This window comes from Calliphora vicina, chromosome 3 (assembly GCF_958450345.1).
Source record: "Calliphora vicina chromosome 3, idCalVici1.1, whole genome shotgun sequence".
In the NCBI taxonomy this organism is placed as follows: domain Eukaryota; kingdom Metazoa; phylum Arthropoda; class Insecta; order Diptera; family Calliphoridae; genus Calliphora; species Calliphora vicina.
Window position 1 is genome coordinate 86659212 of NC_088782.1, and position 21697 is coordinate 86680908.

Consider the following 21697-nt stretch of genomic DNA (forward strand, 5'->3'; position numbering starts at 1 on the left):
TTGGAAAATTCTGAAATACAATTGGAAACTTTTTAAGTATAAAATAAAAATTCTGAAATACAAATGGAAATTTTTGAAATACAATTGGAAAATTCTGAAATACAATTGGAAATTTCTGAAATACAATTAGAAATTTCTGAAATATAAATGGAAAATTCTGAAATATAATTAGAAAATTCTGAAATATAATTAAATTTCTGAAATATAATTGGAAATTTCTGAAATATAAATGGAAATTTCTGAAATATAAATGGAAATTTCTGAAATTGAATTGGAATTTTCTGAAATATAATTAGAAATTTCTGAAATTCAATTGGAAATTTCTGAAATACAATTAGAAACTTCTGAAATACAATTGGAAATTTTGTTGGTAGACTGTTTCTGGGACTTTTCAATTTAAAATATACAATAAAAACACTATTTATTCATATCGCTCATTTGTTGCAACAACGTCATAATTCAAAAAAAGTCGTTTCGAGAAAAAGACTTTGAATGTTTTATGACATTTTACTATTTCTTAAATAAATTTTCAACAAATCATGCGATTTCTGAAATAAAACCTGATTTAAATAGTAGATACTAATATCTTTCTAATCTGTATTTAACCAACATTTTTACTTGTCAAATATACGAGAAAACATGAATTTTCATTTTGACGTTTACAACAAAAAAACACTCTCATACTAAAATAATTGACTTTTTTTTAAAACTGATAAAACTATATGAAAGACTATAGAACGGCGCCTATTTTGTATTACTCAGTTCAAAACACCCGGATTTTGAGTTATGACGTTGTTGCACTTATACAGTGTATAATATACACTATACTACATAGCGTCCCCTTAATAAAACAATAGTGTATAAAATTGTTACCAATTCGAAATAATTGAGTTTAAAATTTTTGTGTTAGTAGACATCTAGAACAAAAGTAATATTTCAATTGATCTTTTGACCCACTTTGTGGAAGTAGAATTTCACCAAATTTTTACCACATATAGAATCAGTTATGTAGATTCTTATTATGCAATAATATGCTTATACACTATTGTTTTATTGAGGGGACGATAGAATAATAATTTATAAATTATGTTATTAGTTTTGATTCTTTTTACAAATGTTTAGATTTTATCTTTGTTTAATAAATTGTACTTAACTTTTCATGTTTATATGTAATGTTAAATTAAATAATATATTTTCATTATTTCCATGAACAGTCAGATCGCAAAAGTTAGTGTAATAATTAGGGGTATCTAATGAAAAGTTTATGGTAAGATAGCATGGCAGGGTGGGTAATGACAAGAAGGAAGTAAAACCATCTTATTCCTTAGTTAAAAAATTAATAAAACATCAGAATATTATTAAATTTAGATGAAAATACACATTAAGGGTCCTCATGTAAACGCTTAAAAGCCTCGCAAACTGTGCAATCTGTGCATTTTTACACTCTCGCAAATGAAATGTCAAAAAATGTATGGAAATTCGTTTGCACAACTCCGATAAGTTTGCGCGACAATTTAGACTCGCAAACTTGAATTTATTGTGCATTTGATGAATCAGCTGCTTTTGTTTACTTTTATTTATAAGAAATAAAAATCAAATAAAATATAAAAATTTTGTGCATGTGAAAATTGTGTAACTTTGGAACAGAATGATTGTATTAAATGACATTGTGTATGAAAACATTAACCAACAGCTAGAACATAAACAAAGTCCTCCGAACTATGTATACCACCGTTTGTTCCAAAGATTTAACTTTCATTCAACATTTTAAAATTAAAATTTATACAATTTGAAAAAAAAATATTAAAGCTTTTGTTGAATTTATGTATTGTTATTTGACAAATATAAATTTTCTGTATAAACTTGCACAAAATTGAAAAGGTGGGTTCATGAAACATGTCGCGCAAATTTGCCCATTTGCACAAATGGGAAACTTAAGCGTTTAAATGAGTACCCTTATTATTTTTGCTTATTTATAGCATTTTATAAATGTAATTAGGAATTTAATTTGTACAATGGTCCAAAATACTTGTAACACAAAGCGTTGTTGTAGCCTGAGCATATCATCTTTGTACACTTCTCGATATCAAGTGAAGACCAGTATGCTCTGCTGGCATACTTTTTTTTTAATTTTTATTTCTTATTTATTGAATCTTCATTACGTAATGAACTAACAACAAGTATTTCAAATCTTATATCTAATAATTATAACTTAATTAGTCCAGCTAGTGTCGGACAAAAAATTGGTTATTCATTGTTGATTCTTCCTTCATGTCTTTGGATTAGGTCTGCGTCTTTGTTGTCCGAGGTATTTCACTTCCGATTGTTGAACTATTGTTTGGTTATTGATATGAATATAGGGGCATGATGCTCTACGCAATGGAAATGTTATGTGTGTACATTTTTGCTCGTTGACTTGAATTTTCCATTGTTTTAACCATTTTTCTAATTCAAATATGTGATTTAGTAAGTAACGAGACGCTTCTTGAGGGTTTTCATGAATGCTTAGAATAGCAGTATCATCAGCAAATGTTGATGTATGAGTGCGATTGTTAGTTGGCATATCAGACGAATATATCGAATATAGAAAGGGTCCTAGGATACTGCCTTGGTGGACTCTAGCTTCAATGGGTTGTACAGTACTTAAAAAGATAATTTATAGATACTATAAGGTTTTTTTATAGTGCTTGGCGAGGCGATTCTTTAATTGTAATTTTTTTGAAATCGGAATCCAAGCAAGGGGATCCCAAAGTGACCTACTTTGGGATCCCCTGGCCGCACCCCTAGTGGGTTCATGAGGTCCAAACTCAATACTTGAATACTTTGCGTATGTCAAATTTTATTCAAAGCGTTTAGAAGTTACAGATTTATTTCCCTCTATATTTTTTCTATACTACTGTGCGGCCTACTTCCAAAGTGCTCAAATTTCAACAATGTTGTGAAATTCATTTTCAGGCTGCATGAATACGCTGACATGTACCGTAATGTTTTAATTCAAATATTATATTGAACTCTTAAGGTGTTATTTAGATAAGAAATTGCATTTGAAAATTGCTGGGACATATATTCCCAGTAGTCCCGAAAGGGTTAAGTAACATAGGGCTATACAAATATGGAGCCGTTTTACGGATCCATTCTCTCCGTTTTTAGAATTTTTTTTACTCAAACCTATGTCCGCTTAAATGAAACAAATTTTATTTCGCACGATTATGCATTAAGTTTTCTTTCCGGATCATATATAAAATATATATAGTCTCGAAGAAATGTTATTCTTTAAAAGACAAAATAATGGCCATTTTGGAAAAATAGTAACCAAATAATGGTGATGGTGTTACAACACGTTACAACCTAACCTACATCAGGTTTTTTATCACAAGTCGGGTGCCATTCCAAAGACGTGGTCCGATCAGACTTTCAGTTGGATGCGGTAATCCTGGTAATTCCAGCGAGTTGGATAGTTGACGATATCATCTTGGGAAGTTACAGAATCCACCGATTTGTATGTCATCATTCGCATCATCACAGTAATATCACTTTCAATCTTAAAATTCAATTCGTCGACATCAATGTTTTTCGCAGCAAATATAGCACGTTAGCTCAACCAATCATGATTTTTGTAATTTTGTGTAATGTTTGGATGGGAAATGAAATGCAGCCGTTCGAAATGTCAATCGAGATTTTTCGTTGCCAATGTCCAGCAATTGTTTGGAAAATACTTCTCCAGATTGATCGTTCTTCAGCTCGACATACATGTTCATAGTCAATTTGAGTTTCTTGACGTGTTTCCACAAAATGGACGATTTCAAACATGCATTAAGTTCATAGGTTTGCGTTGACCGTGGAATTACTGGCAATGTTAGCCGAAAATCACCTGCCAATAGAATCATCGCACCTCAATACCCGCTTTGATTGTTTCGTAAATATTGCCACCAAAGACTTTTTTCACACCATTGTACACTCATCGCAAACGATCAGTTTGCTTGCTGCAAAGCTTTGAAAATGTTGGATTTTCATTGATTTGCATAGTCAATGGCAACTTAAGTGCTGAATGAGCATTTGACCACCTTCCAACAACGTAACTGCAATTCCTGATGAAGCAAGTGCAATATCAGTTTTCGAGCGTATCGTTGGAACGTTTGTTCGAACTGATTCCCTTAGGACATCGCAATCATATAGTTTTTCGCGTCGCAACTCTTGATTAAATGCGTCGTGCATCGGACGATTGGAAGCTCTCATGCCTTACTCAGATAATACATTTTTCATCAATCACATGTCCTCAATTAATATCAAAGCCCGTTGAAAATTTTCATCGCTCAGTTGAAATTTGGATTTGATGTTCTAATACGCATCTGATGCAAAATATCATCACACATGGCATCTTTGTACTTACTTCACAAATCAGTCGGTTTATCTCAATATACGTATTTATATCATGAGCATTTGACGAAAGCACTGCATCTCCGAGGGAGTATTTCCAATGAGAGTCATTATCTAACAATCGCAAGCGTTGACACGGTTCTCTATACGTTACACAATTCAACATTTATAGTTCGTAAATCTCAGAATGATGTTGGGCCACAAACGTTGACTAATAGCAAACGCAAATAGAAAAACTCATCGTTTATTGGATTGACTGTGTAAATGAGATCTAATGCGTCGTATAAAAATTAATGGGGAAACCTGGAACTGGATTTCCTTGTTTCTGCCGTTGAAATTTCTTTGTCAAATGATTCCAAGTAATATCTTGGCATCATTTCGGCACATTTCAAAAACATCTGGTCAATATTGTAGGTGGCGTCCGATCAACTCGTTGTAATACATTATTCTCAGTAAAGTTCACTTTTTGGTAATTTTCCAGATGTACGGCTAAATGGACAACAGTTGAATGTTTTTCATGAACGTCAAATGAAAAATGCGCCAAATTGCTGCGTTACTGCTAACATAGCGGCCCATTTAAAGTTGGAATTCTCCGCAATAACTCAACCAAGTCACTGCCTTTGGTTACATATTTGCAGATGTATTTGATAAGTGGGCGTGGACAATTTTTCTTTCTGTAAAACACTTTTGTGCACTATTGCGAACATTTAAACAAAAAATTGCCCAAATCCGTCCAGGCGTTCTGCGATTTTAGATATATCGAAAAAAGTGGGCGTCGTTTGTTTTAGTAAAAAGTTAAATTGTATTACTACGATTATTTAACAAAAATTAGCAAAATTGGTGCATCCGTTTACCGATAAATCGTAAAAAGTGAGCGTAAAAGTAGGCGTGGTCAATTTTTCTTTCAGTAAAAACTTAAATTGGATTATTACGAACATTTAAAAAAATTTAGCCATAGCGGTGCAGCCGTTTTCCAATTTTAGATAAATCGAAAAAAAGTGGGCGTAAAAGTAGGCATGGTCAATTTTTCTTTCCGTAAGAACCTATGTTGGACTATGACGAACATTTCATAAAAAAATTTTCCAATTCAGTCCAGCCGTTCTCAACTAATGCAATTACCAACGAACGACATTTGATTTTTATTTATACCCAGCAAAAACTTCGCTTACAAATCTACAATGTCTTTTTAATAATGTCTTTTTTAATAACTTACTTTTTAAGTAGTAAAGTCTAAAAAAAAACAAAATAAACAAAAAAAATTTTACTTTTTTTCAATTTGCCCATTTTTTTATTGCATGTTTATTTTTAGAAAAACAGAAAAGAATATTGCATTACTGTGTGAAAACCATTATTTGATGTACAATGAAATAACTAAGCAGTGGTGTAGTGAGCACAACGCGTCGTTTTTTCGCCATTTTTTTCGAAAAAAGTACCTACATTAATTTTAAATTATACAGAAAATGAGAAAAAAATAAATAATGTATTTATATTTTTCTGAAACGAATAGCCCGATTTTAATAAAATTTCCCATGGCTATAGAGGTGTCGATAAGTTTAAGTTTTGAATTTGGGCTTAAACAACCCAGGGGGGGGGGTCCGATATATATGGAATGTACTAGACGAGATCTACAAAAAACATTGCTTTAGCCATATATTATCTCTTATAGTTTACGAGTTATTCGCATTTGAAAAGTAAAATTTTATTTTTTTTGCCTACCTTGGTCTGCCATTTTGCTAATAACGGATCCAATTCTTTTCCGATTTTCTTGAAGTATCTTTTTTTGAATTAACAACAAATTTATTAATAATCTTAAGAAAGAATTGTTAAAAAATATCTACTGAGTCAAAAGTTATGTGCATTCAAACTTAAAAAAAATAAAAAAGTCGTTTTTTCGCCATTTTTTTTCGAAAAAGGTACCTACATTAATTTTAAATTATACAGAAAATGAGAAAAAAATAAATAATGTATTTATATTTTTCTGAAAGATAACATTTCGGGAAATATTATAAAAGCATAATAATATCAAAATTCGTATTATTGCGTGGTCCAGGGCCTTCCGAAGTGGACCTAGTTTTTATGTAAATTTCAACTTTAGACAACATATTCTAAAATCGCATAGCAGCTTTCCAAAAATTAAGACCAGTTTTGTATGTCCCAATCTGTTCTTCAATATCATGCAAAGGGATAGCCCCGAGCTCGGTACCTTCAATAGATCCAAAAATCAAAAAAATCCCAATTTTGGGATTTTTGAAAAGTTTTTTGGGAATTGTGGGATTCTCAATAACAAATCTAAATCCAAATTTTCACTTTTGCATTCCGACAAAAAATGTCTATATAATTGTAAAATTTAATTAAAAAATATTCATAAACCAAAAAGTTATAGCAGTTTAAAAATTTAAATTTTCAACAAAAAATAAAAAAAAAAATGTATCTTTTTTTTTGCAAAAACTCTTCTATGAAGTTTTTAATTTTCAATATATTTAAACATTTTTGAAAAGAAGATGCAATTTCCAAAATATTGATGTATAATATGTCTACCTTATTTTGTCCACGTGTCACAGTAATGAACGAATGAACAAAAACAGTTGGCAACCCTGTACGACAAGACGTCAAAATTTCTACATCTACATAGAAAATATTTATTTTTATTAAAAAAATAGAATAATATTCAATTAAAAACACAATTTGTTAAAAACATTGTAAAACGAGTTCAAATATTAAGTGAACATTGAAATATGCCTGGAAAAAATCGTCGCAGCTTAAAAAAAATATTATTTGTTGTGGACAATGTAGAATGGAAGTAAAAGAAGATCAAGATAGCATTGAGTGTGACAAGTGCACTAACAACTTTCATGTATCATGTACTAAATTAAACAAACAACAGTTTTCATATTTGGTAAACAATGAGACTGAAGATTATTTTTGTAATAAATGTGAAGAAAGTGGTGGAAACGTAAAAGAATTATGTGAAATAAGAAAACAATTAACTAAACTTGATCAGCTGTCTGAAATGAGAGATGCAATAACATTTATGTCAAAACAATATGATGAAATACTACGAGGGGTGGCTGAAAATAAGAAGAAAATTGATGTTGTTCAAAAAGAAAATAATTTATTAAAATCTGAGGTAAAGGAATTAAAGGAAACCGTAAAATACTTAAGTGATGAACATGCCAGCAAAAACTGCATAATTAGAGGTGTCGAATTGGAAGAAAATGCAACTGCCATAGGTACGTTATTAAAAATTTCCAAAGACGTTGGAGTTGACTTAAAAGAAGATCATGTTGAAAATGCTTTTATTATTAAAAATAAAAATGCGTCGAAAAATAAACATACTTTAATTGTTAAATTTAACTCTAAAAAATCAAAAGAAACTCTGATGGCTGCAAAATCGAAACTTAAAGAGAATTATAATACCAAAGATATATATGTGAATGATTATTTAAGTAGAGAGACCCTTAAAGTTTTTAAATATGCAAATTCGTTGAAAAATTTTGGTTATAGCTCTGTTTACACCTACAATGGCAAAGTTTATACAAAGAGAAGCGCAATATCTCGACCAAAATTGATCAAAAATGAGTTCGATGTAGATGATTTGCTATTAGAAGCTACTACAAATCAAAATAAGCGTAGATCGTTTCGAGCATCAGGATTAAGAGAAGTTACTTATGATGATGATGATGATGGCAACCGTTCTGCATTTATGTCACCTGCTCAATAACTTAAATAACTTATTTATTTTCTATGTTAATTAAAGTTTTAATATTTCTTTTTTACCATATATGAATAATAAACATTTTGAAAATCTTTATTCTTTTAAAAACTATTATGATTCTATAAATGTACCCTTGTTTAATATTATTTCTGTAAACGTTCGAAGCATTTCTTCAATTGAAAAGTTTAATAAATTTAAGCTTATAGTTTCTAAATTTCCAAAACTACCCAGCGTCATTGCAATTCAAGAGACTTGGTTTTCATCAAATGTAAAGGTAGGGTCAGACTACACAAATTATTTGACACAAGATGTTTCATGTGTTTGATCAAAACTACATCAAATAATTCATGGGTTGATTTTGTGTTCACACTGTACACATTTATTTGCCATATTTGTTTAATCAAATCATATTTGTTTAATCAAACTACACCGAAATACTATCAAACACACAAAGGGGAAAATATATTTGACTTGTGGTCACATTTATGGTAATATTTGTTCTAAATAATTATTAAATAAAGCTGCAAAACAACTTTAATTTCTTTCATCAATAAAAAAGACATTTCTAGAAAGTAAAATATTACCAGATTTTGCTTTACATTTGAAAGAATTATGAAATTTCAGTACTTTTATTTAAGCGTCAAATATTTTATGTTTCTAGTTTGAACAGAAAATATTTTTGCACTGCAAACAAGAAAACAGCTGAATTTGGTCAAACAAATTTATTTGCCAATATGAAAACATTCTTGTAATGTGACCAATGTGTGACCACTAAACAGCAAATATTTTCCTGCATTTTGGGTATTTTTTTATTTGATCTTGCAATTAATTTGCAAGATCAAACAGCGTCAAATAACAGCTGTTGCATCATGTGTTATCGCAAAAGTAGTGTTGCTATATCTTAAATTAAAAATCGCTAAATAATGAAAACAAATCGCGAAAAGAACACAAGCTTGAACAATTTAATAATATAATTATTAAATGTTTATTTATTAAATTATATTACTATCACAATTCATAATTGAAATTGAATGGAAATGTAATCATGTTTTATACTTGAAAAATTTTTGAAATATTAAATATTTTTCAAACAAAAAACATATGGCTTGAATTTATGTTTCCTTTTTACTGGAGAATGCTATTGAAATAAAGTGTAATACAACAGTAATTCAATTGCTTGACTATAACTCAAGACTTGAATTACACTTGCTATCAACTTGAATTCCAGTAAAAATGCTTATTGGTTTTTTAATACATATTATTAATCGAACACGACTTTTTCCCAAATTTTTTTCATTCTGAATAAGAACATGTTCACAAATATTGTTAAATTTTATGGAAATGTTTACCTTTTTTACATAAATTTGTAATTAATTCCAATTCAATCGCATTATCTAAAAATTTATAATAAACATTTTTGTATGATTCTAAAATCAGAAAAGTGAAAAATGCTATTAGACATATTCTTCTTCTGCAGTAAAAAAAAAATTAAATTCATACTATTTATGTATGTATGTATAAAAAATTTTCTTTGATTTTAAATTCAATCTGTATAAAATTTCAGTACATATGAGCAATTTTAAATTTTGAAAATAGACAAACTCCATATATAAATAAAAAATAATCAAACATCAGACTATGTTAAACGTATAAAAATATAAATCGCATAAAATTGCAAAAATCGCAACATAGACTCCATGTCTTCAATTAGTTTTTCTCCCAGTATGTCATCCTAGGCTGAATGACTTTTATGTGAAGAAGAAGACTTCATTTATTGATGCAATTATTTAGTGAAAATAATTTAAATAACAAATATTCAAGAAATATTGAATATGTATTTATGTTTAAAAAAAAAATAGTGAATTTGTTTCTTTAATTTAGTACGAAAAATATATAAATAATCTCCTCTTATTTTTCCGCCATGCTGAGCAAATAATTTTCTGTTTTTTTCTATTTGATCAAACAATTATTTTATGAAAGTGTTTGATATAGTGTGACCACACGGCAAATATATTTACTGATTCTTTTTCGCAGCAGTTTGGTCAAACAAAAAGTGAAAAATTAAATTCAATATATGATAACAAAATTCAATAAATCTCTAATAAAATGATTACTTTACAATTCGAAATAAGAGCTTTAACCTTAAAAATATTTGCAAGATCAAATTATATATTTTTTAGGTATTTATGTAGCTAGTGGTCACACTTTGTTCACATTAAGGAAATATTTTGTTTGCCGACAAATAATTTTGTTTGACTAAAATCATCTGTTTTGTTGTTTGCTCTAAATTTTATTTGTGGTCAGATTCAGGCAATGAAATATTTGACGATAAACGTCAAATATTAGCTGTGTGTGACCGTACCTTAACTCAAATTTACGATATTTTTGGCTATAATGCTGTACACTGCTGCAGAATAGATGGATATGGTGGAACGTCAATTTACATAAACAAAAGTATAGATTATAAAATAGATTGTTGTGAAAGCAAAGATTTTATTGAAGCAATAACAATTTCGTTAGAGAGCCTAAAAATCAATGGAAAACCTTTAAAGTTTACATCATTTTATAGATCCCAAAAATGTATTTTGAATACTTTTTCGACATTTATGGAAAATTTATTAACGCAACATGGTCACTATCCTGGAATGGTTGTTTGTGATTCAAATATTGATTTTATACAAAATTCGTTACAACTTGAGTTAGTTGATACTCTTTTAAGCTTCAGCTACAAAAACTGTCATCATTTGATAACGCGTCCTGAATCTGGTACATGTATTGATCATGTTTATAGTAACATCACAGACGATATTCTTATAGATACTATTGCATGCAGTTTAACCGACCATAATATATTATCTATTAAATTGAATACTCTCAGTAACAGTTGTGATTATATTGAATCCATTAGAAAAATTTGTGATTATGAACAAGCGAAAAACAACCTTAACAACCTTATGTCATCGTATTATGAGCCTGGTAACCCATCTGAAGATATTTCTAAAATAATACAGATTATTTCATCCGCAGCTGCAAATGCTACTATTGAAAAGCGAGAACGAAAGTTTATTAAAACTGAATTGACTCCTTGGATGAATAAAAACTTATTGGTTCTAATAAAGTATAAGAAAAATTTACTTAAAATGAGAAGACAAGGTAAATGTTATGTTGAAGGCATACTAAAACGTGTTAGTGGTGTTATAAGGAAAGCTTGTAGAATCTGCATGAACAACTATTATTATGATAACTTAAATCATATTCAACAGGATCCAAAACAATGTTGGAAGTTTTTAAATGAAAATTTAGGTCGAAAATCCAAAGGTAAAATAAATATTACTGATGGCAGTGGTTCAACTATTGCAGATTACCAAATAAGTGGTATTTTCAACAATTTTTTTCTTCAAATCCCGAAAAAAACAAGAAATTGTATGTCTTCCTGGAGATTCATGTAATAGCCTAAGAACACTAGAGCATTGTCAAAGTGTATTTAACTTTGTTAATGTAACAGAGGTTGAAATTACTGATACTATTTCAGAAATTGATTTAAAAAAAAGCCCTGGATATGATGGGATTTCTCCGAAAATGTTATTTGAGTGCAAAGATATTTTATCTACTCATCTCACAAGTATATTTAACAATATGGTTACTATTGCTACATACCCTGAAGATTTAAAAATTGCTAAAATTGTGCCGGTACCTAAGAAAATTAATGCTACGACAGTGGAGGACTTTAGGCCAATAGCTTTACTACCAATTATTGACAAAATATTTGAAAAATTACTTCATAAGCAATTACTGTCATATTTAAATGAAAACAAACTATTATACGAATTCCAATATGGTTTCAGAAAAGGATGTGGTACTGAAGAAGCTGTTATAAATGTAGTAAATAACATATGTAGAGGACTAGATGAAGGATTTAGTGGCGTTGCCGGTATCTTTTATGACTTTTCGAAAGCGTTTGATCTTGTTGATCATAAAATTATTATTGAAAAACTTAAGTATTATGGATTCGATAGACGAGCTTTAGCTTTGTTAAAAAGTTACCTAACAAACAGAAAACAGTATGTTGAAGTTAATAATCATAAAAGTTCGGTTGTAGTTGTTGAGTATGGAGTCCCGCAAGGAAGTGTATTGGGCCCATTACTATTTAGTATTTATCTAAATGATTTAAAAAATCTACAACTTTTTGGAAAACTGATTATGTTTGCTGATGACATATGTATTTTTTACCCATATAAACATGAAACTTCTCTAAAAGCTCATATGGAATATGATGCAGCAATGATAATGGAGTGTGCGAGGATAAATAGGCTATGTTTAAATGCAGAAAAAACAAAACTTTTAAGATTTAAGCCCTATATGGTTCATGATCAGAATTTCAGTATTTTTGTGGATGGAAAACTTGTGCATGAGGTCTTATCAACAAAATATCTTGGTGTACACCTACAAAGTAACCTATCGTGGGATATACACATAAAAAATTTGAAGTCAAAAATTGCATCCGCCACTGGTTTGATTTATAAATTTAAGAACAAATTTAACGTTAGAACAAAGCTAATCACCCCTATCGCGAATCAACATTTCACATGAAATATTTTCCTTTTTTCGTTCATCAACTTTGTTCACGTGAAAAAAATTCCCCTTGTTGTGAAATTTTTAGATGGAATTTTGTAAACAATAAACAGCTGTTACGAACAAAATCAACTATTGTGAATGTAAAGTTCATCATGATATTCCCGATAGCAATTTTCCCTTCGAGGGAAATGGATATTTCATGGGAACAAAATTTCACATGTTATTGCCGATAGGGGTGAATAATTTAATTTAATTAATTCAGAGTCACTTAAACTATTTGGCTGTTGTGTATGCGTGGAATAAAAGCAGAGAGCTTAAATCGCTTCAGAGATCTCAGAATAAAGCATTGAAAACTGTATTTAATCTTCCATTGTCTTTTTCGACCTTACATTTATATAAAGATATAACTGCAAAAATTCTTTCCGTATATGGTCTATATAAAACTCAACTTTTGCTGTATGTCTACAAATCTATGCATAATATTGGTCATCATACTATTCTATTCTCAAGAAATCAATATGCCTTTAATACAAGAAATGCGAGTAATCTAAGAGTAGTTAATTGCCGATTAGAAAAAACAAAACAAAGAGTGGAACATATGGGTAGTTTGGAATATAATAAATTACCGGAAGCTATAAAAAATATCCAACGAATTTCGATTTTTAAGAAAAACATAAAAGAATATTTATTTAATAATTTAGAAATGCTTCTATTGTAATAATGATCTCATTTAAAATATATATTTTTTTCTTCCATTTAATTTTGTAAATATATATGTAAATACTTTTTTTTTTATTACTATATAAATTCTTAAGTTTTTTATTACTTTGCCAACTGTCCTCAATAATGTCCTATGGACGCTGAGGCAATACAATTTTTGTAATAATTACATATTTGAATAAATGAATTTTAAATAAAAAAAAAAATTAACATGTCTAGTGAAATTTCATCACCAAGTTATTTTCTTCCATAACAACTTCAATGTTAGGTACTAGTACAAACATTAAGCGATTGCAACTCTTTTTTAACAATGAATCCCAGGTATAATATGAAATACCTGGGATATCCCTAAAACATATTTCATACATAATACTATTTTTTTACCACAGGTAATAGAACAGGTAGATTTCATAGCATACATTTCATGTGAAATATTTGATAAATAAACAAAAAACTAAAGAAACAAGTAATGTTTTTTTGGGAAAATATTTTTTATTTTTAAATTTATAATTAGCTTAATTTAGTAAAATAATCAGAAACAGAGCAATCCATATCTAAAAGATAAAGCAAATCTTTAAAGTCATGACTATTTTCAAACGTCAAACTTCTGTAGCAAATCCAACGTTTCCTCATTGATGATAAGACTGGATCTGATGATAAAATTAGATTATTCAAAATGTCTTCATTTTGAGATTGTCAAGAACACTTTCTGGAGCTGAACTGCTGAACATACTTGAAGTCCCTATTTCTCGATTCTTGGGGTTCTTCTGTAAGTTCTCCTAAGGGCAAAATATTATGTTCAATTATGATTTTTACATGACATAATACTTTATGTACTGTTGGTGTCATTTCTTTCCAAGGGTACAACGATAATAGAAGTTTTGAAATTTCTGTGGAATACTCGCCAAATTTTGTTGCATTCACTTTGTGCTTACTATTTATTGCCATTAAAATAATATTGACTTTTTTCAGTAATTCCATATTAATTCCCGTTATATCTGAGGTTGTTTCAAAATCTTTGAAAAATCGTCTAGCTGTGTTTCCATCATTTGTGCTTCCATATCCTACGAGTGGTTTATCAATGTTTAATCCAATCTGCTTTTTGAATTCTTCTTTTCTCCGTGGCTCTCATTTCCATCAGTTCTTCATTTTTATTTACTGATTTATTGATATTTTCTGGTATGCTTCTATATTTTAAATCATATGCCAGATGTAGAAAATGTTCAAGAAATCTTATACGGGCATGTAGAGGAGATATTCCGAATTTGAGCACTTCCTCGTTAATTGTTCTTTCCTTGGATATATTCTAAAATTCCGATTTTTTTTTCACCACATATGGAACAGTTCCAAGTAGATGATGTTCCTGTTATGGCGTTGCTGACTTTTCCATCGATCATCGTTAGTTTCATATTAAAAGAAACGTTGAAGGAATATTGAGCTATTTGGATTGTAACCGGTACCAAGTCTTTAATTTCAGATTCAATTAAGTTGATCAAATCTTGTGTCGTAATCTTTGTTTCTTTTGTATATTCGAAACATATTGGCCTACAAAAGGCTTTCGATCCAGGAGTTGAATTAATCCATATATCCTCAAAACTAGTTGATGGAGAATCCCTGGCAGCATACTTCCGAATTCTTAATGGAACCAATGATGACATAAATACACTTTTATACTCTGATGATGTTTGACTCGATGTAGTTTGCTTATATTCCGAAAGTGATGATAAGCCATCACATCCCCACTTACAGATTAGTTGCAGATCATAAGTATTTATTTTGTTTAGCTGTTCTGTAGAAAAGTCGCAAGCAATCCTTAATGTTGTATTTTCGAGTAGAGTGGAGAGTCCAATTCTAGCTTTCCGATCAATAACTTCAATAGGTGATGGTATAATACTCTTTTTCTTTTCCTGAATTGAGCCATATGATGGTAACACTTCAACTCCTTTTCCCAACAATACCTTTCTTAAAGTTATATAATTATCCCGGCTTAGTCCCAGCTGCAACATAAGCGCAATAGCTTCTTCTTCGGTAAAAGCAGTATTAGATGATGGTGTAGGTATGCTCTTAACAATTCGTTTTAATCGTCTAGGCGATGCATTCGGAAGAATATCAGCGATTTTAACAGCTTCCAAAGGCTGTTTTTCTTGCTTTAACATAGCCTTAAATGTATCAGAAACTTCCTCAGTAGACAGGGTTGATAGTGAATCCGATAACCGCTTTTTCTAGGATTTTGGGCACAATTCCATGTATTCCTTACGGGGAGCACCAAAGGCAGACGTGGACACATAAAATTCTATATTTTCATCCAACCAATCACAATATTTGGATTCAAATTTCGTAGCAGAAAATTTTACGATTTTCCATTTTATGTCAAAGGATTTAACAAACTTTTCGATTTTACATAATTCCGTTTTATCCACTTTATTATTATGCGTACTTTCGATAAATTTCAATATGAGGTTGACTTTATCTTGAAATTGATCAGTTTTATGTTTAAGTAAAATGGAGGACAAAGTTTTTTTTTAATGTGATCGTCATCTTTAGCTAATTATAACTAATGTCAATTGTGTGGATTGAGTATGATTATATATTAATTATTCTTCATGAGTTTCATATAATAGGTTACCTGTAGTCAACGTTTATATAGGTGAAGGTATATTTGGAAATTTACCTGTTCTATTACCTGTAGTAAAAAAATAGTATTATGTATGAAATATGTTTTAGGGATATCCCAGGTATTTCATATTATACCTGGGATTCATTGTTAAAAAAGAGTTGCAATCGCTTAATGTTTGTACTTATGTATTATATAAGTACCTAACATTGAAGTTGTTATGGAAGAAAATAACTTGGTGATGAAATTTCACTAGACATGTTAATCATTCGTTCATTACTGTGACACGTGGACAAAATAAGGTAGACATATTATACATCAATATTTTGGAAATTGCATCTTCTTTTCAAAAATGTTTAAATATATTGAAAATTAAAAACTTCATAGAAGAGTTTTTGCAAAAAAAAAGATAAATTTTTTTTTTATTTTTTGTTGAAAATTTAAATTTTTAAACTGCTATAACTTTTTGGTTTATGAATGTTTTTTAATTAAATTTTACAATTATATAGACAGTTTTTGTCGGAATGCAAAAGTTTGGATTTAGATTTGTTATTGAGAATCCCACAATTCCCAAAAAACTTTTCAAAAATCCCAAAATTGGGATTTTTTGATTTTTGGATCTATTGAAGGTACCAAGCTCGGGGCTATGAAATCTTTTTGCATGATATTGAAGAACAGATTGGGACATACAAAACTGGTCTAAATTTTTTGAAAGCAGCTATGCGATTTTAGAATATGTTGTCTAAAGTTGAAATTTACATATAAAATAGGTCTACTTCGGAAGGATCTGGACCACGCAATAATACGAATTTTGATATTATTTTGCTTTTATAATATTTCCCGAAATGCTATCTTTCAGAAAAATATAAACACATTATTTATTTTTTTCTCATTTTCTGTATAATTTAAAATTAATGTACAGTAGCGAGCACAAAAAATGCAACGTTGAGTAAAATTATCTTTAAGTGCGGTAATTTTAAAATAATGGCGGCCAATTCAAAATATTTCTTTGGTTTATTAATTCCTACAGTTATAGATGCCTATTATCAATAACATTATGTAAATATTTTTAATTAATGATATATTTTTTTGTCATTTATTAAAAAGAGTGCGAATTTCATGGGAGCAATAAAAATGCAACAGCATACATTTTAGTGTATTTATTTAAATTAAATAGTAATTCTTACAAAAAAAAATCTTAAAATTAATATTTAGTGGCGTAGCCCTTATTTTTTATGACCTCCTGCAACCTAGAAGGCATAGAGTCGACTAAAGCTATTAATGTGTTAATCGATATTTTCTCCCATTCACTTTTCAAAATTTCTTCTAATTGCGTCTTATTTGACGGATGTTTCCTCTTAACTTCCCGATCTAATAGCTCCCATAGATTTTCTATGGGGTTTAGATCGGGAGACTGTGATGGCCAATCCAAAACATTGACATCATTGTCGCTTAGAAAGTTTCGAGCTAAGCGACTTGAGTGCTTTGGATCGTTATCCTGTTGGAATATGCTACTAGGAGACATTTTTTCCCGCAGATGAGGAAGCATGTGTTCTCCAAGGATTTCACAGTACTTCTTGGCGTCCATTTTTCCTTCGATTTGAGTTAAGGGACCTACACCATCACGGGAAAACGCACCTGTAAATACGTGACGTAAAATCAATTTTTTTTTTAACATATCTTTCCCTACCCCACACCATTATTGATCCACCGCCATGTTTTACGGTTGGAAGTTGATATCTTGGGGAATATCTCTGTCCAGGCGGTCTTCGAACAAAATTTATCCCATCGGAGCCAAACAAATTAAATTTGCTTTCATCGCTCCATAAGACTTTAGCCCATTGTTCATTTGACCAATACTTGTAACGTTTTGCAAATTCCAGGCGCTTCTTTTTATTGATTGCACTGATAAGAGGTTTCTTTGCGGGTCGTCTCGCATGCAAATTAGCCTCTTTCAACCTACGGCGAACAGTGTGAACTCCTATAGAGACTCCCATTTGCTCATTTGCAAAATTAGCAACGTCCACTGCGGTCTTTCGTGGGTCTTTTTTAACCAGTGCAATCATCTGGCGGTCTTGGCGAGAGGTAGTTTTTCGAGGATTACCACTACCTGGTTTCCTTTCCACACTATTTCTCAAGGAAAATCGAGATTTAATCCGACATACGGTGGATTGATTTACACCAAAGAGGTGTCCAACTTCACGCATGGATTTTCCTTCCTCTAAGGCTTTAATGATTGCAGTTTTGCTGTCAGCTGACAGCTGCTTCTATTGCAAAACACATGTTGTATAACATATTTAAGAAATTTTCAATTATAATTAAATAATTAACTTACTTTAACTATTTTTTTATTATGTTGCATTTTTTTTGCTCGCTAAAAATTTGCACTTTTTTCACTAATTCAAAAATATTTAACTTTTTATAGCAGAATTTGAAACAAACTGTGGTTACTTTGAATACTTATAATTGAAAGAATAAACAGCAAAAGAAAATAGATAAATTAGTTACCGTTATTTTGAAACAGATGTTATTAAAGATCATATGGCCCAGTGTTGCATTTTTTGTGCTCGCTACTGTATGTACTTTTTCGAAAAAAAAATGGCGAAAAAATTTTTTTTTAAGTTTGAATGTACATAACTTTTGACTCAGTATATATTTTTTAACAATTCTTTCTTAAGATTATTATTAAATTTGTTGTTAATTCAAAAAAAAGATACTTCAAGAAAATCGGGAAAGAATTGGATCCGTTATTAGCAAAATGGCAGACCAAGGTAGGCAAAAAAAATAAAATTTTACTTTTCAAATGCGAATAACTCGTAAACTATAAGAGATAATATATGGCTAAAGCTAAAGTTTTTTGTAGATCTCGTCTAGTACATTCCATATATATATAAAAATCTTTCAAATCAGATCGCAAACAAAAATTTGGCATCATTTTTAATTTTTGATATACCCGATCGCCCCCCTTGGTTGTTTAAGCCCAAATTCAAAACTTAAACTTATCGACACCTCCTCTATAGCCATGTGAAATTTTATTAAAATCGAGCTATTCGTTTAGAAGTTACAGATTTATTTCCACTTTTTTTTCAGATCCCACACTGTGCAACGGCAGACTACCAAACAGAAGGTTGCAGGTTCGAATCGGGTCTGCGACTTATTTATTTTTATTTTTTTGTGTAAATAAAAATTCTATAAATAACTCTACTAACAAAACAACTTATTTCCGGCCAAAATATAAAGGATTACTTTTGGGACATCGCGAACAAAAATAATGACTTCTTACAGTAGAAAAATAAGTAGTTGAATCGTCAAATTCCCCTTATTTTCCGGCTTATTTGTAAGTAAAGTTTTTGCTGGGTATAGAAGATAGATTTTAGAGCAAATATACATGATATAAAAAAATTTTCGACCCTCTAATTCCTACACATGTAAGCGAATTTTTTTCAAGGACTATTTACATTTCAAATTTCAGCTCATTCGGAATGGATTTTTGGCGATTTTTTAAACAAATGTGAGACTCGGGGAGACAAACTTTGAGTGGCCCCCACTGGCCCCCATTCCGCCCACTAAGCTGAACAACTAAATCAACTCGAAAACGGCTCAACTTCAACCTTACGATATCTGCAATAGTTTCCGAGATACCGAATTATTTCCACAACAAAATTAATGGAATTTAATCACTATTGCGCTATTATACACATTTTGAGCTTTAAACTTTTTTATTTACAATAATAAAATACAATTTTCTTCATTCATCATTATTTTTACACAAAAACATTTCAAAATGGAATTTTTCATCAAAACTAGATTTTAATATATTATTCTTAGACATTCCATTTTGATAATTTTAAATTTTCTTTTGTTTGTATAACTAAAACATACCTTCTAATTACTGTACCCTTTTACCCTGTATTTACTCATATAATGCAAATAAAAACTTACTTTTAAAATAAATTTATCATGGTTTTCGTTCTCATAAATAAAGGCGTCGTAGACTTGTTTTTCAAAAACTGGGCTGTAAATATTTTCAGGTAGCAGATTAATTTTTACTCTTGCGAAACTGGTATGGAGTCCATCGGAAACAGAAATATTTAGTATAGTTTGCTTGTGGTTTTGAAGTCTTTGCTTGTTTTGCAAAGTAATTAGGCCCGTATATTCCTCAATGGAGTACAGTTGGTGTTCATTGCCATCAACTATTTTGTAAATTAGTTTATTGATATCACAATCATCTGCATCATATGCTTTCGCTATAGTAACAAATTGACCTCTTTTTGCAGATATCGACAGTTTGCTAGAAAATGATGGTTCTATAAACTTTGGTGCATTATCGTTTAAATCGTCAACTGAAAAAAAAATTAATAAAATATTGTTAATAGTAATAGTTTAAAAATGTAACTTTAAGCTAGAGTTGGGTTCTTCATAAATAAATAAAATGAACAGTGTGAAGTGGTTCAGTCTCTTGTTCTTTTTGTCCACATTATTATTTTTGTTCACTTTCTGCCCAAAACATTCATAGAGAAATCGTTCAACCATTTAAAAAATACCAACTGAAGAAACAAACATGTTAATTTATTTGTTCTGAATAGACTTGCCACCTTTTTGAAATTTCTAAAACGGGACACCACTAAATGATCAGAGAAAAATTCAAACAAATTAGTTTATATTTTATTTATTAAAATCAATTATAACAGATTTATTTTATTTGTGTAAAATCTACTCATAAAACTTTAACAAAGCAAAAACGTAAATAAAATAGGAATAGTTAATATTAATAGGAACAAAATTAATGTATGTATGTTTATTTGTTTGTTTGTGACTAATAGCTGAATATACCACTGGACCGATGCTCTTGAAATTTGACATATCAACCCCTTTGTGCGAAATGTCGTATGTTAAAAACAACAAGATTTTACAGGAGTCCGTATTATCTTTATATATATGTATAATTCTTCTATACGTGTGTTAGTAACTGAACTCCTCCTTAACGGCTGGGCCAATTTCGATAAAATTTGTTGTGTGTGTTTGAGTGGGTCCGGATGGTTTAGATTCACAATTGACCTATATAGGTGCAATGGGCGTGGCAACTCCCATACGAAATACAAATTTATTACTGCATATCTGCAGTACTATTATAGTGGGATTCTTCAAACTTTGTGTGAGCTATTGCAGAACAACGTTTGCCAGGACAGCTAGTTATTATTAAATTTCTTTGATTTGGCTTGTATCATCAATACCAAATTTTAAATTCGATACAATAACCGATTTAGTAAATTAAATTTTACATACGATAAAATTAAGTTAATAATATTTCCAATATAGCGAATATCGTTATAATATTTCACTATGTAAAAATGTAACATACGATAATTTCGCGCAAAGGGGTCGATATACAAAGTAAACAGTTATTTTCGAATATCTGGAGAACTATCACTGTGAAAGACTTCGAACTTTATACGAGCCAATTTCTTATCTAACCAAAAATGGGACTGATCGGAATAGGGGGTGTGGCACTTTCCTTAGGGAGTAAATAGTTATTTTCGAATATCTGGAGAACTATAATTGTAATGTATTTAAACTTCGTATGATCAAATTCTTATCACTGTACGGAGTTTGGATCGGAACAGTGGGTGTGGCACTTTTTTTTTCATGAATGTTCATGAATGTGAAATTATCAAATGAATGTTAGGAGGGAGTAC

The 21697-nt window shown here is 30.1% G+C and overlaps 1 protein-coding gene across 1 annotated transcript in view; it reads right to left on the bottom strand.

The window, feature by feature from the left end:
• The window catches only part of kug (kugelei), a 733937-nt gene that overhangs the window by 219320 nt on the left and 492920 nt on the right, over window positions 1–21697 (bottom strand). Inside the window, exon 15 of the mRNA XM_065505961.1 lies at window positions 19944–20344. Within this exon, the coding sequence (XP_065362033.1) occupies window positions 19944–20344 (401 nt within the window). The remainder of the gene's footprint in view (window positions 1–19943; window positions 20345–21697) is intronic.